Source organism: Vipera berus, assembly GCF_964194415.1.
Source record: "Vipera berus genome assembly, chromosome: 5".
Classification (NCBI taxonomy): Eukaryota; Metazoa; Chordata; class Lepidosauria; order Squamata; family Viperidae; genus Vipera; species Vipera berus.
This window is the reverse complement of record NC_138207.1, coordinates 72,318,520-72,346,307: the sequence shown is the minus strand read 5'-3', so window position 1 is coordinate 72,346,307 and position 27,788 is coordinate 72,318,520. Positions and strand designations below refer to the sequence as shown.

General features: G+C 39.9%; 1 protein-coding gene across 2 annotated transcripts in view; it reads right to left on the bottom strand.

Moving 5' to 3' along the window:
* Positions 1–27,788, bottom strand: part of BLNK (B cell linker) — a 70,733-nt gene that overhangs the window by 22,699 nt on the left and 20,246 nt on the right. Inside the window, exons 2-8 of one of the 2 annotated variants that reach the window (XM_081328892.1) lie at positions 23,878–23,943; positions 17,903–17,959; positions 13,859–13,908; positions 11,612–11,649; positions 7,063–7,222; positions 3,032–3,180; positions 547–631 (exon numbers count right to left, since the gene is read on the bottom strand). In XM_081328892.1, the coding sequence (XP_081185018.1) occupies positions 547–631; positions 3,032–3,180; positions 7,063–7,222; positions 11,612–11,649; positions 13,859–13,908; positions 17,903–17,959; positions 23,878–23,943 (605 nt within the window). The remainder of the gene's footprint in view (positions 1–546; positions 632–3,031; positions 3,181–7,062; positions 7,223–11,611; positions 11,650–13,858; positions 13,909–17,902; positions 17,960–23,877; positions 23,944–27,788) is intronic. The other variant, XM_081328893.1, reaches the window with a different exon arrangement.

The window sequence follows — 27,788 nt, the reverse complement described above, 5'->3', positions numbered from 1 at the left end:
ACTCCCAGAATTCCTAAGCCAGCTATGCTGGCTCAGGAATTCTGGGAGTTGAAGTCCACGAGTCATAAAAGAGCCAAGGTTGCCTACCCCTGTCCTAGAGCAAATTTGGCAACTTTAAGATCTGTGAACCTTAACTCCCAGAATTCCTCACCAGCATGGGGAATTCTGGGATTTGAAGTCCACACATCTTAAAGTTGCCAAGTTTGAAAAAGACTATCCTAGAGCATAATATATTATATACAGTACAATGAAAGTAGCATGTCTGGCAAGCCCCAACAAGTTTCTTTTATAAAGCTGCCAAGAATTTAATTCTCACTGTTTTTATTTCTCATAGAAGCTATTTTTTTTAACTTGGCTCTAATTCTTTACCCAGTCTTCCATTTTCCCTTTTAAAGTCCTTATCTTCTCATAAGAAAACGAAAAACGTAATTTGAATACAAAACTCTGATAACAGGTTTTTTTTTAATATACTTCACATATTTCAGTCAATGCCTTAGTCACATCCCTGGCTTTCTGAAGTTGCAAAGAAAATCATCCAAACCTTACGTTTTACAGGTTGTGAAGTGCCTTCTTCTGTGGGTTCTATATAATTATCTTCATCATCATCATCAACTGGTACAACATAATCTGCCTAAAAGAAAATGCAGCGATGATTTAATATTGGTGTGTTTAACATAAGGCAAACAAATGCATTTCTCTCCACGTTCGGTAGAGCTTTATGCGTGCCTTAATGTTTCAACTTTAAAATAAATGGAACTTAGTTGTGAACTGAATCACACACAATCGTTCAGTAAATCGGTCTTTCCTTCTTGACTTTGCTTATTGGGAGACAGCTGGGAAGATGGCAAATGGTGATCACATGATCCTTGGACGCAGCCACGGTTGTAAATTCACACTGGTTGTGAAGCACTCAAACTTTGACTACATGACCACGGGGTGGGGGGAATGCTCCGATGCTTGAAAATGTGATGATCAGTTGTAAGCTGTTTTTTTCAGTGTCATTGTAACCTGAATGGTTGCAAGCCAAGGACTACCTATATCGAGCTTGCAAGGAAGTAAGGCGGACAGCCTGCTATCTTCCTGGAGACACATGCAGAAAGTATAAAATGGTAATTCATGTTAAACTTTGGTGTCTGCTTCCCTGCCTGTTTTGGAGCTCAGTTTAGAAACCTCGTTTCAAATCTTAAATGGCTGTGGAGGTAGAGGGAAAAATTGTGTTCTAAAGATCTATCTGATTATATTGCACCAGAATCTTTTAACCTGGAATTTTATTAGAAAATAGTTTTCTGCTTATTTGCAAAACATCAAGACAAAAATAAAACATATCTGGTTAAAAAAAAAGAGGCCATACCAACAATAAAAACCAAAGTTAAGCAGAAAAAAAAATCTAGGTAAACACATACACGCACACGTGTGTGTAAGTATATAACAATGAGTGATCTTAAAAAGACATTCAAGCAATTTAAAGACTTATAATCAATATTTCTATTGAGAACCTTTGTAAATATGAAGGTAATCCATTAGAAAAAAAAATCTGTAGTTTTTGGATCTCCTGCACGCTAGGCAGCCTTTATGTGGGTTATCCTATATGCAAACTTCCCTCTCATAGGATTGTTTTATCTATGGTCATTGTTTTAATGGTTTACAAAATGTTTTAATTCTTGGTTGTATTGTATGCAACCTAGAGTCATTCTGGGCAAGATGGGCAACCATATAAATTTGGCAAATAAATAAAATAAATTAATGTAGCTGGAAACGGTGACCAGCACCGGTTGTATTTATGCTCAGCGGTACAGTCCTTCAAAGATTCTTAATTTCTTAATGTTTTGGCCAAAGCAGTTTCCCATGCTTTTAAATACCCTTATCCAACACAAGATGTACTTCAGTTGTTCAGCATAACAAACCTAGTAGCTGATGACAGCAAATGAATCAATTTCTTAGGTGGCCTAAAAGTGTTCGGATGGACTGACTGACTGTGTCTACAGGCTGCCAATGAGGATGGAATCATGTCCTTCCAAAGCTTCAGTTTTGTGCTTCAAGTTACTTCTGAAATGCAGCCAGGATGGGAACCAGTTTGATATTGACTGGGAGGCTGTTCCAAAAGATGGTGTAACCACCAATGCAGGCCACCTGAGCCTTCTTTCCCTCCCCTTCCTAAAGAGGAACAGTTCTTCTGGGTAGATGGTCAGGCTAACTTCAATGAGAGAATATGACCCTATAGATCACAAACTGCCAAGCCATGTAGGGCTTTATAGGTTAACACTGGCGCTTTAAATTCCACCCAGAAGCTTATTGGTAACCAGGGTAGGTCATGGAGATCTGGGGTGACGTGACCAGTGAATGCTGGTCAGCATATGGTCAACCCAAATACAACCTTTGAGCGATCTTAAAAGGCAGTCCCACATACAACACGTTGCAATAGTCTAAGCAGGCAATGGCAAAAGCATGAGTTACTGTAACAAGATCCTCCCACCCCAGGTAAGGATGCAAAATACGGGCACAAGACATTCCCTTTCAAGAAGACAACCTGGTCTCAGAATGTTCTCTACTACTCTCTGTGGGATCCAAAGCCATTTCTGCTGATAAATAGAATGTTTAGAAATGGATGCTTTCTTTTGCAGCATGTCTTTGCTTGGTTTTGTTTTTAAACTTTTTCAAAAAATTAGGTGGAACAAAAGCAAGCATCTTGGGGGCAGGCCTAGGCTGCCTACTTTCGGTTTAGTCAAGCTGGTTGACTCAAGTAATTGGTCTTGCTGTCTTCCAAATTATAAGTTAGGTATAATTTAGTAGCTTTGCAACTGAAATCTCTTTTGATTCTCTGTGCCTGGTTGTCCTCCATCTTTGTCAGCCTGCTTTGTCATTAGCAGCAGCTTTAGGTATGACTAAATTTGCCATGCAACCTCCTTTTACAGAAGGAGAAAAAAAAGTGAAAAAAGCGGAATATAAATGTCCCATACAAAAATAGCAAGAGCAGATTTCTTCTGCCTGATTGTTCTGTCTCTGTCAGTGTAATAAAAATGGGAAGCGTCACCTCGTCGTCCATTGGCTTGGGTGGGAGTCTGGGCTTCTGAACAGCAGATGGCGGTAGGGGTAAAGTGGCTGGTTTCTTTGATAGAGGTGAAGGTTGGTTTGGCGGAATAGGTGGGTGCCAAGTCTTCTGTTGGCTAGATCGTTTGTCATCTGTGAATGGCAGAAGAAAAAAAATGTATAATTAAAAGAAATAATATTAAGGGCATTCCCGTCCATTTTCATGCAGTTGTATTTCCATGGAATGGAATCCTACTACACTGTTAACAAGTTCTGTAGCACCAGCAACCACATGAATCTGTTTTGGACAGCAAGAGAACATTAAATGGTTATATGCAACATCAGAGCAAGTTTATTTCTTCACAGTACTTGACGCTACACTAAAACAGTTCATTTTCAACTGTGGAACTCTGTGGGTGGTTTATTCTTCCATTTGCTGGAACACCGATCTTATATTGCTGGAACTTTCTGGTTGCATAACTTCAGCTCTGCCAATGGGAAGATTGGTTCAACAGCTGGGACTTTTGTTTGTTATTTGCTACATGACATGCAAGATGAGGTGAGGACACAGATGGTCGCTGGGTGAAATGAAATCAAAGTTTTTACTTCCCTTTTGTTTGGAATGGGGCTGATAGGATTTTTCATGCTATGCGATCTATGGTGGTTTGGAGAAGTAATTGATGTTGGTGGCTTTGAAGATGATTAAGCTGGTGTTGTTTTTTTTCCAGGTTTGGGAATTGTGGTCTCTATCTCTATGCTAAATGAGATTAGTTTCCGTAAGGATGTTAAATACATTGAGTTTCCTACTCTTTTCCACCTGCAATTTGACTTAAGAACATCGGATTATTCAAGACATCTAATTATTACCACAGCCAAACTCCCATCAAATACCACTTGCATTGCTTGATTTAAACAACAGGTAGCCCACTTTGTCAAAGCTGCCCAGAAAGTTTGACACGGATCTTAAGTTATCCTTGTAATGCTAAAAAAACACAAGTTACTTTGCTGGAACTATAATATACTATCAGCTACAGACATTGTTTGACACTGGATGTTGTAATGATACTTCCAAATAACAAAATGTGATTTATAAATATCTGACTCAGGCCGGTCAATTTTAATTAAACCATGCCGATGAAAGAATAAATTTTTAAAATATATTCCAAAAAATAAGTGGAGTATATTAAATGCATATCAGAATATAGCTTAGTTTTTAATTACGATTAAATTTATGTTTCATCTCTTAACAGTAAGTACCAAAGGTCCAACACTTAATGATCACCTTAAATCTATTTGTGTTATTGAAAAAGCAGTCATACCATCAGCCTATACTGAATCATTGATAAATTGGAATTAAAAAAAACACTGAAAAATATTGTTAGTTTCTATTATGTTTACAGATAAGTTGAACAAAAAGGGGCCAAAAAGGATTCTGACTCGATTTATTTTGCACTGAGATTTTCCCAGGCAACCAATCACTGAAGCCAACCTGAACCTATAATTCAAACTGAACTTCAGTCAGCACTGAAGAAGCTTCTTGAATGAGAAGTGAAACGTCTTCAAGGAAAAACAAAGAAAGTCCAGTTGCCTCCTGAAAAAGCACCTTTGGGACAACCATGACCTGGAGCAGTGAGAATTGTCATAGCCATAATTCAATAGTTTAATATAGCAATTTGGATAAAATGAATTCAGTCATTTAGATAAAAACAGTTCCGTTAACAATATTGGAGGTTCATTAACAATATTGAAGTGCACCATCCAAAACCATCTGAAGCATTTCAGAAAAAAAGCAAATAATGCTTAGTTTTATTTTAATAAATAGTCCTCAACAGTGCTTTTTTTGTAAAAGAAAAAGGTGCCGGAACTCACACATGTCATACAACCTGCCTTGCCTAACCTACAAGGTTCCATCCAGAAAAGGTGCCGGAACTCCGTTCTGAGCGTTCTATGAGAAAAAAAGCCCTGGTCCTCAAGGATAATTGTATCTTTGGGATGACTATATTTGGTTTGTGACTAGATCTATTTGGACGGAGCAAAACTAAGTATTGAAGTGATCAATTTTTTCCCAGGTTAGGAGCCTTATCTCTCCCCCCACCCTCCAACTAGCTGAAACGGTATCTTCATTATGGTAGTGACAGCACATCAAGGATGGGATGTAAATTCTGGAATGTTTTTTTTTTGGTGCAGATATAGGGTGGGAATGAGAAAGAAAGCCTCTAGGTCTAGGAGGCATAACCCCTCTTTTCTACCTTTAAATCTTTTACCACGCCCAAACACACAATTAACAAGTTCACACTTTTGAATTATATCAATGTCCAAATTTTGGTGTCACAATTATGTGCCATGGAAATAAGAGTTGAGAAAATTTAAAGCAGAGTGTGATTTGCCTCTCAGTTTCATTTCCACTCTTATTATTATTATTTTTTTATTCCAGAAGCTTTATTTAAAATTTTGCCATCAAATTTCATGGTGAGATTTTAAGGTGCTGTGGGAAAAAATATAGATTGGGAACCTAAGTTGGAAGTCTCAACTTAAAAGATAAGCTCCTTTTTAATGGTAATGTGGTTTCCTAGTTCTTTGTAACCCAATATCTTTTGTTCCCAACTCTTGGTTTGCTCTCCCTAAGACACCAAGTGAGCTGCCAACAGAATAATGATTTCTCTTGAGATAGGGTTGTTAGTTCCTTGTCTATTAATAAAATCCATATTGAGCTGACAATTATCCATGGACTAAATGGGGAATATGAAAAACTGTATAATCAGAAACAATCTAATACACATGGTCTTCACTTACTGACTGCTCATTCAGCAACTGTTTAAGTTACAACAATGCTGAAACAAATTTACAACCAGTCCCTAAAGTTCTGCCCATCAAAGTATCCTCCCAGTCATGTAATCACAATTCAGGTGCATATTTATGATAGTTGCAACATCCCAGAGTATCATGATAACCATTTGCAACCTTCAAAGCCAGCTTCCAACAAGCAAAGTCAATGGGGAAGCCAGCAAGAAGTTGCAAATTGTGGTCATATGATGTGATGCTTTACAGTGCTTGCTCATTTGCTTAATAACTGCAGCTTGAACTGGCATTGTTAAGTTCACATGAATTGTGTGATGTTTCACTTTTATGGCCATGGTGTTTATTAGCAGAATTGCCAGTTTTGATCATGATTGGTGAGGACCAGCTGAAGACATAATTTGACTAAATCTCTATCTAGGAGCCTATGTGTTTGAAAAATGTATAGTTGATGGCCCACATAAAAAGGGGAAGGTCTTCAACAGCTCAACTGCAGCTTCCATCTTGACTTTTTAATGTACCCCTTCCTAATATGGACCCCAGTGTTTCTAACCATACAGTTCATGGTATTATTAGAGTGAGATGACAGTTCTTCTTATTGGCTGGTAATTGATCAAAAGAGAATGTAAGTTCCTGGGCAGTCGTCATAATAAACGGACATTATTGGAGATTTCATGTGATTTAAGATGTTCATAAATCATCTGAAACTGATATAATCAATGAAAAAGATTAATTTTCAGGCAATGTAGCAAAATGAAATTCTAATTAGATAAGAAGAAATAGAAGCTTGAGAGGATTATTGTTTTTAAAACTGAGAACTTGAAAAAGAATGGGTATGAGTCTTTCAAGAGGGGGCGGGGCAGATTGCCCTGGGGTCATCCACATGGAGAGAACCTCATCCAAAGGACAGTTTAAAATTATCAGTAATTGTCATTCTAGGCAGTATAATTCATTTAAATGTGTAGGTCAAGAATTATTTTTACATTTTAGCTTATTCCACTTGCTCCTGATTATTCTGTTATTGGCTATAATGGATCAAAAGCCATGGGGAAAAAATGGATGTATGTGGAAATATGTCTGAGTGTGAGTTTGAATGTACGCTCAAATGGCTGTTCTGCCCTTGGACCTCCCAGAATGTTAAAAAGCTTCTGCCTCCATTTGAAACTCTTTGGCTTCTTTTAATTCCGTTATCATTGACTTTGATCTTGAGAAACAGGAGTGTGGACATAACGCACATACCTGCATATACACCCCGAGCAGCACATGAGAATGGTATTGGGACTGTCTTTGGCTCATGCTCACTTGGAGGAGGCTCATAGCTGTCATCAAAGTTCTCCTCTGTGGGAACCACATACATCTCAGAATCGGAGGGGTGATCTGGATTTTCATAATCGCTGTCCTGGAAGCAAAAGATTGCTGAATTTCTTAGGAAACAGTGAAAAATGGTTCAATATACTATGAACAATGAGGTTCAACAACTAAAGAATCCCTTGCTTTAATAACACCCAAATATTACCCAAAGTCCCATCATTTCGTGCCCTACGCATACTGTGGATCAGTGATAGCAAACCTTTTAGAGACCGAGTGCCCAAAGTGCAACCCAAAACCCACTTATTTATTGCCGGGTGCCAGGTGGGTGTGGCTGTGGTGGTCATGGCAGATTGGGTGGGTGTGGCCAAAGTGGGTGTGGTCACCTCAATGTTGTTCATGGGGAGGGACACCTGTGGGGTGTGGGCAGGGTTGGGGGAGCTCCAGGAGGTCTCTGGCAGGTGGGGCGGTAGGCAGGAGACTCATCCTGTGGGATGGGGCGAGGCAGGGTGGGGGTGCCATTGCCATGGGGCAGGGCAAGGGCTGGGGCAGCTACTGCCTGACACCATCAGCCCCCGCACACAGAGGCCAGTGAGCGGATGGGGGCCAACGGTGTCTGTCAGCAGCCACAGCCTGCTGGCCCCTCGACCGGCGCACTCTGGGGCTCCGCAGCCCACTGCCAGCAGTTCAAAGAAGCCGCCTCTGAGCTGGATGGCCAGCTGACAGCTGAGGAGGTGATGCAGTGGGTCGTGCCTGGGAAAAGGAGAGCATGCAAGGCCAGGAGGGATGTGACGGGGGGGAATCAGCCGTGCCAGGATGCATCCGACCACATGGGGCCTCGGCGAGTTAGCAGGTGGCTGGTTGAAGAGGGTCAGTTGCCATCTCCAGGGCATGGCGCACGTGCCCACAGAAAGGGCTCTGAGTGCTGCCTCTGACACGCATGCCATAGGTTTGCACCACTGCTGTAGATTGTAATCATTACTTTCAGATGTGAATGTTCAATCACAGTGTAACTGGGTGATAGGCCATTGCATCTATTTCTAAATGGTAGGATGATAGCAAAAGTATTTTGGCTTACAACAGAGATCATGGCTTGCATGCAATAGCGTGAGCCTGCTGGGGAGAAAACTGGGCTTTGATTGTGCTTATAGCATGCTGCTGGCCCCTCCAAACCAATTGTGTCCCTACTATTATTTATTATTCCTGTCTTTATTATTTTTATAAATAACTCAAAGCGATGAATATACTTAATTCATAATAATAATATCTAACTCCCTCCTCCTATTTTCCCCGCAATAACCCTGTGAGATGCATTGGACTGAGATACAGTGACTGACCCTAAATCACCCAACTGGTGATGACCTATAAAGCCCTAAATGGCATGGGTCCGGATTATCTTAGGGAGCACCTGCTGCCAGCATCCACTTCCCATCGTCCTGTGCGCTCCCACAGGGAGGGCCTCCTCAGGGTCCCGCTGGACAGGGAGTGCCGGTGGGCGATTCCCAGGGGGAGAGCCTTCTCAGTGAGCACGCCTGCCCTATGGAATCAGCTGCCTGTGGAACTCCGGATCGCCCCCGACCTTCGTTCGTTTCGCCGGGACCTAAAAACTTGATTTAGCCGGCCTGCACTGAGGGGTTTTAATGGTTTTAAATTTTAAATTTTAAACTGTTTTGGGGCTATTAATTTAATTTTATTTTAATTTGTACATTGCATTGTTTTAATTTGCCCTGTAAACCGCCCTGAGTCCTTCGGGAAAAGGGTGGTATATAAATTGAAACAAACAAACAAATAAATAAATAAATAATCCCTAAGGCAGAATTAGAACTCACAATCTCCTGATTTCTATCTTGGTGCCTTAACCACTAGACCAGGGGTAGGCAACCTCGGCTCTTTTATGACTCATGGACTTCAACTCCCAGAATTCCTGAGCCAGCTTGGCTTGGCTCAGGAATTCTGGGAGTTGAAGTCCACGAGTCATAAAAGAGCCGAGGTTGCCTACCCCTGCACTAGACCAACCTGGCTCTCATTCTTAGATGAAAATGTTGCCTGTGATACAGTATGTCTAGCCTGGTGTAAGGCCTTCTGTAGCATACTAAAAAGCATTCTGTGTAAGTCTTGATTAGCAAAGCCATAATGGATACTAAAACTTAATATGTATGGGCCCATCAACCATCATAGCATATGGAACACCATGACTTAGAATGTAGAAGAGCTTAAGTTAATGAATGAAAGAAAACAAAGAAGCAAAGCTATAATGGATACTAAAACTTAATATGTATGGGCCCATCAACCATCATAGCATATGGAACACCATGACTGTAGAAGAGCTTAAGTTAATGAATGAAAGGGAACAAAGAAGGTATATTGGGAAATGTGAAATAAGGGGAACAGAATAATAGATCTAAATAGATGTAGCCTGATCTTGTAAAAAGGAATTGATAAATGCATGCAGGGAAGTGGGAATGTTGGTTTAATGATGAATGAAAGGCTAAATGTATGCCAGAAAGTGTAAATTAATACCATCTCACAGTTGCCTATGAAAGTTGGAATCCATAAATTGTTGATAGGTACAGAATGGTAATAGGAGCTGTGATAGTGGAAGAACCAGAGATGGGTATAAATGAATGTGATTTGGATAAAAGAACATTCTGCTAGGTGACATGAATGAATGGGTGGGAACAAGGTGAGCGTTACTGTGGCTATCAAAAGAACAAAGGAATGCGAATGGTTTTTCTTTGGTGGGTATGTGCTTAGAAAAAGCCTTTTCTTGGTTTAAGCATGCCTATTTTATTTATTTATTTTATTTTATTTTATTTTATTTTATTTTTATTCCATTTATATCCCGCCCTTCTTTGAAGACTCAGGGCGGCTTACAAGCTTAGCAGTAGCCTTCATTCTATGTATATGCCTGCTTATTAGGGCTTTCACATACCCCCCAAGGGACATTATTACAAAGTCAGCTTAATTGCCCCCAACAATCTGGGTCCTCATTTTACCTACCTCGGAAGGATGGAAGGCTGAGTCAACCTTGAGCCTGGTGGGACTCGAATCTGCACTAATTGCAGGCAGCTGGTGTTACTTAAGGAGGCATTAGCCCACTGCTCCACCAAGGCTCTTTACTATTTATTATACTATTTACTACACAAGGCTCTTTACTATTTATTTGCGCCTGACACGGAGAAGGAGTGAGCTGAAAAACACGATTGATTTTATTGTTTATGAAAAAAGTTCAGATACTCAATAAAGGAATCAAAAATGTTAAGTACCGGTAAGTCTGAATATGAGACAGTCCATTATTTAGTAATGTCAGCAGTGGAGCTTGGAAAGAATAGACATGGAAGAAAAAGGAAAAATAGAGAAAAACTTAATAACTGCAGGGAAAAAAAAGTATAAATTCCATATGGAAAAGTATTACAAGACAAATTAATCTCCCAACAAAAAAGAAGAAGGATGAAATGGAAGAGGCTATGAAGAAAATGAACTAAAATAAGAGAAGGATGGTATACAGGGCTGTACTAGAAACATCAGGGCTTGATGACGTCGGAAGGAAGGAAAGAAGGAAGAAAAAGGAGAAAAAAGAAAAAGATAGAAAGACTGTGGTTCTCTTCTTCCTTATGAAGCCAATAAATAAGAATAGCTGCCGTTTTACGACACTGAATTCACTGCAGCTATCTAAATGTGAAATAGCATTGTAGAAGTGTCAGAATTCATATGGAACTAAAGGAGCCATGATTAATCACCATAAAAATAGTTGATCTTTTTCTGAATCTGGCTGAGATGGCATTTTATGCTCTGATCTCAAAGCTAATTTCAATTCTAGCAGCCTTTGTTGCAAGCATTTACAGTAAGTAAAGTAGTTCCCAGTTTCCCCAGATCTGTCTTTAAGTCAGATTTGTATCAAAGCTGGAGCAATATTATGTAATACTGTATAAGTAATATTGGTTAATAAACTTGAACCATAATGTATTTAACTTGAATCACAGTATATTTAGCTTGAATTTTGCTACAGTAGGCTCTATTAATCACTATCGGTTGTCCCTAAATTGAAGTGTTTTAACCCAGGTATTTGCTGTACTGATATGTCAGGGTGGCCAGATAGACATAAAAATGTGGATTAAGAAAGAGCTTCAAAACAGTGTTATCTGTGGACTTTTAGACAGATGGGTGCACAGATGGATAGATTGACTGAGACTTATAGCCATTTTTAAAAGCAGCGACTGCCTGAAAATTTATACAGCCCAACACATCTTGAAGATCTAAGTGGGAAAGGCTATTACACACTGAAAAATTCACAAAATTTATAGCTGTGTACATGTAATGTTTGAAGCATAGAGGGGCAGAGGACTAAAAAGAATCAGTATGTAACTGCAACCTCACCAACGGAAACTCTGCCCCTTTTCTTATGTGCAATGGCCTAATAACAGCTGCCATCTTGGTTCTGATTGCCCCTGCTGATGCCCTGGGTGGTGAAGAAACTTACAAAGTCATCTGACCACTGTTCCTCTTCTTCTGCATGGTCTAAAATAAAAATTAGAATTAAGTTGTTAGTCAAAATGTTTAAACAGTCATGTGAGTAGTACAGTCATCTGTACTACAGTTCTATAATAAAGTTAGGTTTACATGAATATTTATTCATTATTTATATCACTATATCTAGCAAAAGCAGATAGACTGGGCCTAGTCACATTTATGGGCACACTAAACATGATTAAATTTAGACATGTGGATTTTAACTGATTAATGTTGGATTGCACTCACTGAAATTAATGAAAATAAATTATACAGTTAAATGGTTGGCAGTAAACTCTTCAAGCATTCTTCTTGTCTAGAGAGTATAGCAGTAGGCCCTATAATATAACTATAGGCCCTATAGACAATGTATTATATAAATTACATTAAATGCTTGACTTGGCTGCCATTTTCTTCCAAACACTTATTTTTTTGATGCTTGATCTTTGAACATTTTTAAGTACAACAGCAATAGTACAAAATCAAAATTCCAATTAGGACAAACAAATCAAATCAAATACATATAATTATATTGAAATTTGGGATAATCTGTGTAGGGTGAGATTTGATAATCAGGTTTTATTACATCTACAATCTTTGCATTTTGTGGGAAAATATTTCCTCTTCTCTTTCATTTCTGATTAGTTAGTTCTCATATGCCTAGTGAGATCTTTGCAGGGCTGACGGAATTCCTGCAGATACATTTTAATGCTAGTAATTGATGTTTTCTTTTGTTGCATGCCAGCCTCTTACTTAACTGTTTAATTTTTTAAAAAAGGTTATTTAAAAAGTCAGGAGCAAAGAGGAGAACTGTATTTCCCCATCCTCAGGGGAATCCACAAGGAGAATTTTTAAAAAATCAAGATGGTGACATACAAGGACAAAGGGGTGGGTTATGTCATGGCTGCCATTTGACTTTTTTTACTTGCCTTATAGAGTCCCTACTTGTCCCTATTATATGCACAACCACAACCATGAAGTGGTTACATTAATGGTTGTTGTTTTCCCTGTTCATTTTTAATCACTGTTAAATGCCCAAGAATCACTTTGATGAGATGGGTGGCCATATAAATAATAAAATAAAATGAAAAACTGAGCTGGGATATGAACAAAATAATCTCCTTTGATTTTAGGAGTGTTTGTTCAAATGTGGGAATAGCGTTTTAGTTATAAATCTTCCCTGTTGAAATATCTTATCCATCCATTCATCCATCCATCCATCCATCCATCCATCCATCCATCCATCCATGTATCCAACAGTTATTTCAATTGCTAGATTATAGAGACGTTGGTCTTAGCCAATTGGCTTCCTTCTGCAATGTGTTGAAAGGAGCAGCCCTTTCTCACCCTTGAAGAAAACTCAAACTGTTAGGCCAGTTGAAATGAGAAGATACTGTACCAATATGTCCTTCATCTTTCACACATTTCAAATTACATATTTATGGTCCCAGTCTGATAAAGTCTTTGTTCTTCAAGAAAAGCGAGTGGGATGGGTGAGCCTCAGTCACAATGACTGCGGGCTGCTTGATCTGCAGCCACTGACTTCCTAAATTTAGGTTGTACAAATAATCAACATAAGTCTTCTTACAAGCACAAGTGGCAAGTAGACAGGTTATTTGGGAAAATATTCCTGTTGCAGGTATCTGCAAAGTTCTCCATAAGAATAATGAGAACTAAGAGAGTCCTACAAAAACTAGAACCGAGACAGAGTTTGATTATAAAGGATCTTCAAAGTGGATCCTCCTTAAATCACGTCCTACGTACACAGTGCTTTTCTGCTGAGCTTCAAATAGCACTCTGAAGTATTTCCCCAAACTGTAGTTAAACAAAGGTTGCAGACAGTTTTCAGCTTGTTAGGACATGACCTTCAAGCTGATGCAACTTTCTGTGGTTTACTTTAGTTTCTAAAAACAGAGAAAATTATCCTGGATTCTTTGTGGTGCTGCAGGAGAAGAATGATCGAAAGGACATTTTGTGGCAAGTATGCACTGAAGGTACTCTTACTTCTGCTTTTGCTGAGAGACAGTACGTTAGCAAGTGGGAAAGATTTGTTTTGTGTAATTCCCATATCACTGAGAAAACATTTAAAAGTAGGGACTGTCTTCCATCCTAATTGATGTGATGCTTGCATGCACACATGCTGCCATCTTGAATCCTACACCTCTGATTTACATGCCTGCATCAATCCTAAAACCTAATAATGGTGTTAATTCCATACCTGGAACGTAATCAACTGGTGGTATGCTTGGTGGTGGTTTACTTGTTAACCTGTGGGGGAAAAAGTGTCATTTTTCATTTTCTATATAATTGTGGGATGGCGACAGTTGGCACTAGAGCAAGGACTACAGCAACTACAGAAAGCTAGTAACAAAAGACACATGCAGCTGACAAGAATTCCAAAGAGACTAAGCAAAATAAACATAATAATGCAAAAGAATCTATATATACTGTGCGTATGTGTATGTATTCAGACATGACTATTTCTATAGAAAAGACAATTAACACGATAGTTGCAGGTATAAAAGATATGCAGGTTGCTGGTTAGTCATAAAGGTATAGAATGTAGTCTATGCAATGCAAAATAGAACATGGAGATTTGTATTTTTAACAGGATGTGATGCAATTGGCTTCAGAATTTCTTGGTATTTTAAAACAGGAATGGATCCTTCATTTCAACCAGTATTTTGCAGTTAAAAAAAGACTCATTGTTTTGTTTTATAATTCTATTCAGCTTCACAAAGACTTGAGACCAATTTTGGTTCCTTCCATCGCAAAAAACGCTATTGATTTATGCAAATCTGATCAGAGTAGGACTTACAAAGCACTTTTCAAGGTCTTCTCGGCAAGAACAAATGAGAATGATGACAAGAGCCTAAGGCACCAGGAAACTCCCCCCGCTTCTCATTTTGCCCTCCTGCTTGTGAGTTTTAATCACCCAGAGCTAAATTATTAAATAGAAGCTTATTGTGAAGAACACAAGAAAGATGATTATTGGGGCAGCAAAGTGTTTTTGACGTTGTCCGCATCTTCCAGACTCAAGAAACCTTTTCAAAAATAGCATCTAGAGTCAAAACCAAGATGAGAAAAGTATTAGTTAAATTAGTTAATTAGAGTACTAAAACTGCAAGAATTGGAAGCTGAACTATGACATGAAAAAACCCAAAACTCTTTTTTTAAATAGGAGTCTCAGCTGGAAAGCACTTCTAAGACTGAAGTGGGGTGAAGGAGATCAGCTTTTATTATTATTATTATTATTATTATTATTATTATTATTATTATTATTATTATTATTATTATTATTATTATTATTATTATTATTATTATTATTCGCACAGTCAGCCAGATGTTCAGACTGGATTTGGCAATTTTGTCTACCTATCGAGTCCTTACCAAGGACCTGGGATAGGCAGATGTGGATGTTTGATGGTATTATAGATATCGTCGCAGGATGGAAGCAATTCTTAGTAAGGCCGCCATTTTTTATAATAATAATAATAATAATAATAATAATAATAATAATAATAATAATAATTAATAATAATAATAATAAGAAGAAGAAGCAACAACTGGGAAGGACTGATCTTTCTGACTTTTTCTTTTTAGCCTCCAACACCTACAAAGATTGTGGCTGGTAGCCCAGTGGGAAAAACAGGGCCTGTAGTATTGCTGTAGTATTTCAGCAATGAAATCTGTGAGTTCTTTGGAGGCAGCAAAAATCTGATCGGGAGCAACATCCTGTGCATTGCTTGCCTCTTTCCTACACTATGTTAAGCTACTTGGCAAAACTCAGCATCTCTTATCTGGGAAGAAACCTTATCAAATTCCATGAGATTTACTCCTGTGTAGACAAAAAGCACAGTCTTTGGACTGCTAACCATGTTCAGGGAAGACAAATTTCCCAATTCTTCCCCCCTGAAGTCTTCTCTCCCTTTGAAAAGTTCCTGTAGATTTGAAAGTTAAGGTTGGCTATTGTGTGCAAATTGCAGGGAGAAACTTGATGGAAGTTCAGTCAATTCTTGCCCTACCCAACTACATCCCACACTTCATAAAGGGAGTCTTTGACAATCTGGAATGTATCATTGGTTAGATTTTGTACGTCTTCATTTACACCTTGTGAGACCTAATATTTTACCTATGCAGCATATAGTGGAAGAATTCCTTGATCACCATATTGGATTTCTACATTAATTTGAGGCTGGTCAATTACTGCTAGAGATGGGGTTGGGTTTTACAAAGCATTTCATATATTTTGAGCTATTTGCTGCTTTTAGAAAATACCGTATATACTTGAGTATAAGCCGACTCGAGTATAAGCCGAGACCCCCAATTTCACCCCCAAAAACTGGGAAAAGTTTGACTCGAGTATAAGCCGATCCGCCGTTCTGCAAGCCTCCGCCGCCGGCGGAGGCTGGATCCGCGCTCTGCAAGCCTCTGCCGCCAGCAGAGGCTCGATCCGCCATTTTGCAAGCCTGAATACACAGGAATACCCTGTGTGGCCGTGGCTCTCGGGGAAGCCCTGGCTGTCCGCTTCCTCGCTCCACGCTGCCATTCGGGGCCCGCGCGTTCCCCGGGCAAATCGCGGCGCCCAGCAGGCGAGGAAACACGCCCGCTCCAGTCGCCCCCCCTTCCCTCAGGAGACGCGAAGCAAGTGACCGCCCGGAGCTTACCGAGGACTTGCACGCGGCCGAGGCTTCGGTGCTTCCAGGATCGCGCGCACCTCTCCCAAGCTGCCACCATCCGGAGACCTGCCGAAGTTTGGGGAGGTTTGGGGAGGTGCGCGTGCACCTCCCCAAACCTCCCCAAACGTCGGCAGGTCTGCGCGGAGGAACGGAGACCTGGGGAGGTTTGGGGAGGCGCCCAAACCTCCCCAAACGTCGGCAGGAGGAACGGAGACCTGCCGACGTTTGGGGAGGTTTGGGGAGGCGCCCAAACCTCCCCAAACGTCGGCAGGTCTGCGCGGAGGAACGGAGACCTGGGGAGGTTTGGGGAGGCGCCCAAACCTCCCCAAACGTCGGCAGGAGGAACGGAGACCTGCCGACGTTTGGGGAGGTTTGGGGAGGCGCCCAAACCTCCCCAAACGTCGGCAGGTCTGCGCGGAGGAACGGAGACCTGGGGAGGTTTGGGGAGGTGCCCAAACCTCCCCAAACGTCGGCAGGAGGAACGGAGACCTGCCGACGTTTGGGGAGGTTTGGGGAGGTGCCCAAACCTCCCCAAACGTCGGCAGGTCTGCGCGGAGGAACGGAGACCTGGGGAGGTTTGGGGAGGCGCCCAAACCTCCCCAAACGTCGGCAGGAGGAACGGAGACCTGCCGACGTTTGGGGAGGTTTGGGGAGGCGCCCAAACCTCCCCAAACGTCGGCAGGTCTCCGTTCCTCCGCGCCCTGCCTGCCTGCTTCTTTCCGCTGCGGAAAGAAGCAGGCAGGCAGGGCACGGAGGAACGGAGACCTGCCGACGTTTGGGGAGGTTTGGGGAGGTGCGCGCACACCTCCCCAAACCTCCACAAACTTCGGCAGGTCTCGGCCGGCGGTGGCTTGGGAGAGGTGCGCGCGATCCCGGAAGCACCAAAGCCTCGGCCGCGCACAAGTCCTCGGTAAGTTTTTTTGTTGACTGGAGTATAAGCCGAAGTGGAATTTTTCAGCCCAAAAAGTGGGCTGAAAAATTCGGCTTATACTCAAGTATATACGGTACTTGCAGGTTCCCACATCCCCCTCTGTGCCGGGGGGAAATGTGCCTAACTGGACTTTTTCTTTTGCAGCATGCGGTAAATCAGATCTGCTTATGAAAATATGTTTCAGGCATATATCATAGAATAAGCACAACATGACATTCCCTTAATATTCTAGACTAGAGATGTCCAACCAGAGGCCCAGGGGCCAAATGAGGTCCTGGACAGCTAGTAATGCAGCCCCACAAGATCATAAACTTTGAACATTATTATGTGATTTATATACATTAATTATATTATATATTTTATATGTAGGCCAAGACAATTCCTCTTCACTCAATGCACTCCAGGCAAGCCAAAAATGTTGGACCCCCATGTTCTAGACCCTGTTTCTGCACTCGTAAGGAAAGGACCTGGAAAGCGAGGGCTACAGCCCCTGGATGAAAGGCAAAGAAGAGAGAAAGTCATGCTTCTAATCCTTGCTACGTTAAGAGTGGGTTGAAGCCTACGTAGCAAATGCGAACAACATCACACTGAAAGCAGGCAACAGGACATCATGCTACACAATTAGCGCTTGTACGATGCTAAATTGTCATACCGATCCCATGTATTTTTTCCAGTTTTGCATATTAAGGCCACTTGTTCATTTTGGAACCTATACATCGGCAGGAGAAAAGGAATAAGCAAAACAGTGATTCTCAAGTAGGTTGCTTTTGTTTGCTTATGAAAGTTTTTAGCAATAATTCTACTGTTTTAATAAATGGAACTGCCTAAGACATGCACGCCACCAATATTGTTATACTATCTCAAAAACAAACAATAGTTTAATGTTCAGCTAAGGCAGCCACATTCACTTGCAGGAAGTTTTTGTTGCTCTAGATGGGAACTGCAAAAGGACCCCTTCAAGCACTGTTTTAAAAACTGAAGTGAAGTTTGACAATTGAATGAAATAAGGAACAAACTCCTTTGAGTGCTGCCCTCGTATATATACGAACTTCAAGATTGCAGCCCACAGGTGCTTAGTCATGTACTCTTGTGACAAGCATCTACAAATAGTCTGTGACTAACAACCACAATTGGGACTAGAACTCCCATTGCTAAGCAAGGTGCTTGTTAAGGGAGTCAGGCCAAATTTTATGACCTTTCTGTCACGGTCGTTAGGTGAATCACCTGTCATTAAATGAGACATGCAATCTTTAAGTGAATCCAGCTTCCCCCATTGACTTTGCTTATTGGAAGCCAGTTGGGAAGGTCAGGAATGGTGATCCTATGATCCCAGGATCCTGCAACCATTATAAATCCATGCCAGTTGCCAAGGGATTGAATTTTGGTCACGTGACTGCAGGGACGTGACAATCGTAAAAACCGGTGGTAAGTCATTTTTTTCCCAGTGCCGCTGTAACTTCGAACAGTTTGCTAAATGGATAGATGTAACTCAAGGATTACCTGGACTTTCACAGCCTTTGCCATGAAGAACAGCATTGCTAGCTGATTAGAAAATAATAAACTTGGTTTTGATTTGGTCTTTGACAGTTGCTTGTTCTTAAGAAATCAACAGATAAGTAAAAAGTTCATTGCTATCAATGCAAATGGATAAAGCAGCAGGAACAGATTTTATACAAAGTTACCCATCTGGCTAACCCTTATTATAAAAACTTAATCCTACACCGGATGGTGTTTCCAGCTCCGGAGGGAAACTCTTAGCTTTCAGTTAGAGCAGGGGTGGTGTCCAACCTTGGTGACTTTAAGACTTGTGGATTGTGAATCCTGGGACTTGAAGTCCCTAAGTCTTAAAGGTTGGACACCTCTGAATTAGAGTTTCAGTATTGTCAGGAGCTCTCTAGATAGAGATATTTCATATTATGTCACCAGTTCCCCTTTTGTGTTCAACTCTGTTATAATTTATTGCCTTCCTTTTAATACTGCTTCCTCTCTCTTTACATACTTCACCTCACTTCTCTGTCTTCGTTCAGCAACTATCTGGGCCGTCTCAAGGTGTGATGGGCTGCTGGGGTCACGAAATGGAATGGTCAAGAAATTGCCATTCATTCTTAGTCCCAAAGGTGCTTTTTCACAAGGCAACTGGACTTTCTTTTTTCTCTTTGAAGAGGTTTTGCTTCTTATCTAAGAAGCTTCTTCAGCTCTTCTTCAGCTGAAGAAGCTTCTTGGTTGAGCTGGAGAAGCTTCTTGGTTGAGAAGCAAAGTGTCTTCAAAGAGAAAAAAGAAAGTCCAGTTGCCTTGTGAAAAAGCACCTTTGGGACAACCATGACCTGGATAACTGAGAATCTCCACAGAGATTCATTTTTATGATTTAAGGGGCCACTTGATTGCCCCAGCAAAAGTTTACCCTGCCTTCTTCTCTCTTCTCCCTTTTCTTTAAAAGTCAAAATCTTTAGATTGGCTATTGAATTATAGTTCACTTTGATACGCTGCTTACAGGCTTGATATCTTATCTCTGCCAATTGCTGTTCTTTGACAGGTCAATCTGTTGAGAGAAGGCTGGTTATCCAGCTTATTTATTTATTTATTTATTTATTTATTTATTTATTTATTTATTTATTTATTTATTTATTTATCAAATATAGCTGCCTGTCTCACCAAAGGAAGTGCAGAATAATAAAGTGTTCAACAACCACCCAAACCTCTGAACTCTAATATTGTCTTATTATCAATACGACTTTGATGTTCTTTACATTTTGCTTAGGGGGGGAAAACACACATCAAGTACAGCTTCATTTAGTAGGAAAGCTACTACATCTTGTTCTTGGCTGCAGAAAGCAAAATATACTGGTCTAAACTTGTCATCCCCTCCCCAGCCCACACTTTTCTCCCAGGACAATCCCATTAGCCAAAGACCTATCCTGATCCGACTGTGCCTTCTTGTTTCTGATATTAAATCAGGCATTGTTTCTCTGTTTTGAGTCAATATATAGACTCTCTTTTGCTGTTTACTAAATGACAGGCACCTGCTTAGCCACCACCTGAACTAGTAACCTGAGAATACCTTATGCATCAAAGCCACAACAAAATAAGAGAATTGGAGAACTTCAGAAAAACTTAAACGGAGCCTCCCTTGAAAAGTTAATACGCTGTTGCACGTCAGCTGTTGAAACAAAAAATAGGGGACAATTTTGACAACTGTTTTGGTCAGATTGTGTGAGCCCGATGGGACCTTTGACATCTTCCCACAAGGCAATGATACCTTGAATGCCCAACCTTATTGGGGTAGTTATGGTTTATATCTGTTGATCAAGGTCGTAATATGTGAGGTGGTGAATCTTTTTTCTGTCAAGCAGAACCTTTTCTCAGACATAATCCCACTGAGTCTCACATTATAAGTCTAGTCCAGGGGTAGGCAACCTTGGCTCTTTTATGACTTGTGGACTTAAACTCCCAGCTGGCTCAGGAATTCTGGGAGTTGAAGTCCACGAGTCATAAAAGAGCCAAGGTTGCCTATCCCTGCTCTAGTCAAATGTAAGGATATCTTCCCTATCTCGGACTCCTCTTTAATGCCCTTTGTTTGCTTCCTCTGAGGAGTAGGGGAACCTTATCAAAAGGCTGAACTGATTTCTTTTCTTTGATAATTGGAGGTTAGGTTGAGAGTTGCAGATTTTCCTGCAATCGTGTGCCTTTTCTCTCCAACAGCTATGTGTTTACAGATGGGCAAGAGAGATAGCACATCGCTCACACGCAAACATTTCACAACAAGACCTAATCAACTGCCAGGAAAAACCATTTGAGGGTTGAGTAACGCTGTCTTCAGATAGATGGAAGCATTCCTTTCCTCATTAAAACTCTAGGGGGAAAAAAGTCCTGCTTGTCAACTGGACTTGGACAAAACTTCACCTGAATTACAAGAGACACAATAGGCTTGTGCCGCATATCATTTCCCAAAGATTCTTTAGAGTGTGCAAAGTACAGCATTGCAGGCCTCTTTCCCAGGAATGCACTATAAAGCAGCTTTTTTGGTCCAATTTCAAGTGCCACAGAATCCTAAATAGCATTTCTTAAAAGTCCAACTGCTGTAAAAGACGGGACAGTTTTTAGGATCCCACAGATTGAAGAGGAGGGTCTGCGGAGTGCATTGACCATATGACACCCCCCATTGTCCCCCAATTAGAGCCTAGGTCCTAGGAGAAACAGAGGCCTCTAAAGTGAGGAAGGCAGGTTTGGCTTTGCAAAGGAAAGTAATAATTTTTGCAGGGATATACAAATTAATCAGGAAGGATTCCTGTTCTGGAATACTCTTCTGTGGATAATCTATATTTAGGCAACTGTTTCAGGGATAAATATAGACTTAAAAGTATACACAGCAGATGTGGGTGTGGAAAATGGCTGTTAGAAAAATTGCTGTAAGATCTCTGAAGGAGGGAAAGCAATTGTGTTTGTTTTGTTTTATCATGCTGATTGCAACAGAAGCAGACAAGTTGATATTATGCTACCAGATGAGATAGGCAGCAGTTTTAATGCAGATGTTGAAACTTTATCCATTAAGAAAACGTTGCGCAATGATTGAGACAGAAATGCAGATCTTCAGAGATTGGATATCTTAATATTATAAAATGGAATGATCACTGGTCTGAAATGCTCACCTTGATGTAGATTGCATTGTAGAGATGGGCTGGATTCATGTTAAATTCTAGTTTCTTTAACCACGAATGACTAAATGACAGAACTAAATTGGTTCAAACAATTTGCCAATTCCAAATAAACAGACTGCTTTAGGGCTTAGCAGGTGAATAAAGCTCCCTGAAAGTTGCAGCTTGTGTTTCCTGGTCTGCACAGGTCAGGTTCTCCACATTGCCCCTTAAAAGAGGGGAATAGGATTTGCTATGAATACCAGCCATTCTTATTTAGAGAAAAAGAGAGGAATGTGTTCAGATATCATCTGAAAAGATGGTCAGGTTTTGCCTGTTCTTTCTTGTCACTCAGACTGTGAACATCTATGGGGAGGTGATGAAACGTACACAGTGATACGCTTTCCAGCAATGTCATGACACACACACAAAAGCGTAGGAGTTGTATTGAGACACTCTGATGCATGTTTCATCCACATTATAACTAGCTGCAGACCCTCGTGACTCTGACTTGACTACTGATTTTATTATTGTCCCACTGTTCACACTGGAAGCCACTGAAGATGGAAGCTGTTGTTTTCTCTATAGCACACCTTTTTCATCCAGGTGAACTAGAGGGTATGAATTTATTTATTTATTTAGCACGTGGACTAGCAATATATATATTAACAGTTCATCTAGATTAGTAGAACACCCAATAAAATATAAATGTTAAAAAAAATCTATGTTCAAATATTAAGTGTCTACGCTATCTAACCATTGAAACACAGCATCGTTTGTAATAAAAAAAATAAGATACTGGACTGGTATATCCCCTCAGCTTACAGCCGATCATGATGTGCTCTACAGTTTGACATGGGACCCCACAATCACAATGAGGAGGAGGATACTATGCCCCATTTATACAGGGAGTCTCAGCAGATGCTGTTGAGGTATGAATCCTATTCAGTATTGTCCATTGCTGATGTGGTGTTTTGATCTCACAAAAAAAAGGCATGCCACCTTTTTAGTGGGGCCATTTATATGTCTTCCTACATCTGGGCATTCAGCGACCCATTTGGTTTCCACTGGGAATTGAAGTTAACGTTGTTGGGCAGATATTGTGCAAGTGCCAGTAGGGGCTTCCTGGATTTGAGTCTTCCTGCTGATAAATGAGAAAGGTCGGCATGCACCGGTAGAAGTGAGTTGCTCATAATTTTTTTTCTGCATTCTGTCACTAATGCGTCTTGCCTTCGTAAAGCTGGCAGTGCTATATGGCTCAGACCAGGAAGCCAGCAAGTTGGAGTGGTTTTAATACATCTTCTTATAATCCTCATGATGTCCTCGAGTCATGCTTACTAGTATGGCAGCGGTTTCATACCAGGGAGTATGAATTCTGAATATGACAAGATCAGAAAGGAATAGTCACAGATATTAACTGGTTCAAACTTTCTAGGTTGCTGTTTTTCAGCTAGAGGTGACAGAACATTTGCCTCCCCTGCCACTTTCTCTGTCATTCCCATGGAGGCTATGCATTGAACCTATGGTGTAGATTCATGATATACAGTCCTCCAGATGTTACTGAACTTCAATTGCCAGCAGTTTCATCCACCATAAGGGATGCTAGCAATGTGTGAAGGTTCCACCACTTCGGTGTTTGCTGAGATTTTTCTAACAAGGGCGATGTCCTTAAATATGCTTACCTTTTTCTGTATAAATGGATGGCTTCCTAACTCTTGGTGACAATAGAGCTGTTAAGCTGTTGGAACATCGCTTATATACATATTACCATAACAGATTCTAAATAGTTGGTTGGATAAGACAAGAGCATCAAGAAAAATCTTTTGCATTTGATGTACAGATTACAATATTCAGAAATGTTCTGGAGATAAGCCCAATTGAACATACAAAAAATAACCATGTACATAGATACATTTGACATAATTAGGGAAAATAAGCATCAAAATAAAATAAAACAATAATTCCATTGTGTGGATTGCTCACGTCCATAACTTACTTTTTGAACTTGCTCATTATTCCACTATCATTTTTCTTGATATCATGCACTATTTTTTGAAGTTGCCTGTATGAAAAAAAATGGTAAGAATTACTATCTGATTGCACCATTAATTACATTACAATACATATTGCAACATGCTGAAAAATGGCAATGGCCAACCACTTTCACATTGTTACCAAGAAATGCCATAAATCTGTCCATTGAAGTCACAAGAAGTTGAGCATGACTACTGACATCTTTATCTTTTCAAACCCAACATCATCAACAACTAAAATATTAACATTTGACACTGTATTTTAATGTCTTTAAAATACTTATCTTCCTAGTGAATCTATTTACTGGGAAATGTCAGTAACTCAGTGTCATGAAATGTGCTGTAGCACGGTACAAAATCTGTCATTGGACAGAAGATTCAGTTCACATACTGAGGAGCTTCCTAGAAAGTGAATGTACAATTATACAAGTAAATTATTATCATTCTCATGATGTATTATACAGATAGTCCTCAACTTATGATTGGTTGCTTAGTGATTGTTCAAAGTCATGATGGACCCACAAAAAAGGTACTTATGACCAAGTTCTGAAATTCTGATATCATTCCCCCTCCCACCACAAGTGACGTGACTAGATTTTGGGCGCTCAACAACAAGGCTACATTCATGACTATTTGCAGCACCCTGCTGTTGTGTGATTGTGATTTATGCCAGTTTTGCCAGAGACCAGTGTTTACTTCCAATTTCCAGCAAAAACTGACCTATAGTGAACAATGAATTTGCTTCACAACTACTGCATTTAATTAATGACCACCACAAAAACATAATAAAATCAGGTTCAGTCACATGACCCACTTTGTGACCCACTTTACAAACATCATGACTTACAACTGTAATTGCCATGCTAAATTATGGTCATAAATCAAAGACTAGCAGGACAATGTCTTAGTTGTCTCCTCCTCCTCCTCCTCCTCCTCCTCCTCCTCCTCCTCCTCCTCCTCCTCCTCCTCCTCCTCTATATTCTGCCTTCTGGCCTATAGGATAAATTCTAATTTACAAGTGTATATAAAAGACTGTTTTATATCTGCAAGCAATAATTGTTTTAACTGATATGTTAAATATTCTGAAGTCTTACATTACCATGTACTCAAACATACATAACCACTGAAGACATGTATTGTCAAGACATTAAATAATTTCTTTAATTAAATACTTTCCTTAAGGTGCAAAATGCACCATACTCTTTGTTTTGTATTTTATAACAAAATCAAGTTGTGGACATCCTTTTAAACATATGAAAACACATTATTAGCACTCACATACAATCACCAAGAGTGGATAAGTTAAAAATGGATATTTTAAAAGGACTGGCAACTTCCTAAAATAGATAATTCAAAACGGTGTACTTTCTTACTGCCTCCTGGAGGTCAATTAAAGGTAAAAACAGCATGCAGGATATGCACTGCATAAAAATAGAGAAATTTCCTCACCCCCACTCAAGACGGAGGGGAAGTGGAAGTCATGTGAAACTTTGTAAAATAAATGTGTGACATAATGTCTTCTTATGTAAAGGAAGGTGGACAGAAATTCAATAACATCAGCCTTCAGCAACTTACTGCCTGGAATGTACTTAACAGCCACACAGCTGAATGGTGTCAGGATGGGAAAGGACCAGTTACATATAATTTAATGATTTAATCTGCTGGTATTAGCAGACACATTTTAGTTCTATCCATGAAAACATTGCAGCTGCTCTGTTTGAATCTGGAGTCAACAGCAAGAGTTGTTCTCGCTCTTCTCTTGTGGATGACTGTTGTTAGGGAATAACACATCTTGGAGGAAATCAAGCAAAAGAAATCTGACTGAAATTCTGTGAAATCAAAAAATCTATGGTTCTCACTAGACCACATGAGGAGTGTGAAATATCTATCAGCTTCAGTGTTTGCTCCATTACTGTGAAAAGGAATAAATTTGCTGCACTCACTGAAAGAGAAACTACTATGCAGCTGGCATTTATTTTGGTTGGCAAGTCTTTTAGTTTTGTATAAATAGGTATGCAGGTGAAACTTTTTAAAAAAGGATTATAGTTTATGAACAGTGGGTGGAGCTTGCAGGTTCCAAACAATTCCTACAAATGTTCTAAAAGAGTATTATGTTTTGGGTCACTAGTGATTTTGTTTAATTATTCCAAGATACTTGTAGAATCATAGAATGTATTAATTGAAAGGAACTTTTTAGGGAATCTAGTCATTGTCTTAAATTAAACCATCCCTGTTGATGGCCATTCAAATCTTATCTCAAAACCTTTGGTGAAGAGATTCCATCATTGTTCTAGGCCTCTTCCATATATCGGCTCTTGCCATCAAGAAATTCCTGCTCATTTTCAACCTGATTCTCCTTTGTTTATGAGACAATTTATCAGTCCATGATTTGCCTTGCTTTCTAAAGGGAACAGAACAGCTTTTTAGATATTTGTAGACCACCATGGTAATCCTCCTTTTCTAGAAGCTTTTGTTATCTGATTCCTTTCACCACTCCTCATAGAGAATAATTTTCAGAACTTACCACACTGGTAAGATAAACAATAATACTTTATTAAGGTTTCTTTTTCAAAAGCCTGTTTAGTAGAAACTGGTAGATGAAGAGTTGATAACAATCATTTTCACTCAGCTTTAGGAAGAAGGCAGTGGCAAACCACTTCTGAAATGTTGCCAAGAAAACTACATGGTCTAGTTCAGGCAGCTGCCAGGAGTAAAAAAAAAATGACTCAAAGACATACAAACAAGATATTTTGGCCCATAGGTCTTTATAGCTGTTTTTTTTATGTTCAACGTAAGCTATTTTGTAATTCTCAAATAATATAAATTTATAAAACCTGTGATGGCCAGGTGGTTATGACTGTAACTTTGATAATATCACCCATCAAATTAAAGGGATCAAAGCACTGAATTCATTACCCTTTTCCACAGAAATAGTGGACTAGTTTTTCAAGTTAACATAACTTAACCATAAAATACTTTGAATAGTTGTGTGAAGGGATGTTAATGGCTGATCACTGACAAATAGTTTAATATACATTATCAGTGTCAGAAAGTGTTGTAGTGTAGGAATTACACTAGCTCTCCCCAAGTGACCACTGTATTGGAAATGCAATCTCACAATAATTCTTCCTTGTTTTTCTTAGGGAAAAACAAATCAGAATATTTAAAAAGCAAATAAATAGAAGATTGCTGCCATTAATCATTGTTTACAAACTATAATTGCAAGCTTTGAACTATGCTAAGTTATAACAATCCCCTTCATGGATTACTGCCTTGTCATGGCAAAGGGGCTTGCATAATTCAATGAAGCTATGAGCTATGCCATGCAGGGCCACCCAAGATGGACAGGTCATTGTAGAGAGTTCTGACAAAACATGATCCACTGGAGAAGGAAATGGCAACCCACTACAGTATCTTTGCCATGAAAACCCTATGGACAGTACCAAAAGGCAAAAAGATATGACGCTGGAAGATCAGCCCCTCAGGTTGGAAGGCCTCCAATATGCTACTGGGGAAGAGCAGAGGGCTAGTATTAGTAGCACCAGAAAGAATGAAGCGACTGGGCCAAAGCCGAAAGGACGCTCAGCTGTGGATGTGTCTGGTGGTGAAAGGAAACTCCGATGCTGTAAAGATTTTTTCTCCATAGGAACCTGGAATGTAAGATCTATGAATCAAGGAAAACTGGACGTGGTCAAACAAGAGATGACAAGACTGAACATCGACATCTTAGGAATCAGCGAACTAAAATGGACAGGAATGGGTGAATTTAATTCAGATGACCATCAGGTATACTACTGCGGGCAAGAATCCCTCAGAAGAAATGGAGTAGCCTTCATAGTCAATAAAAGAGTAGGAAAAGCAATACTGGGATACA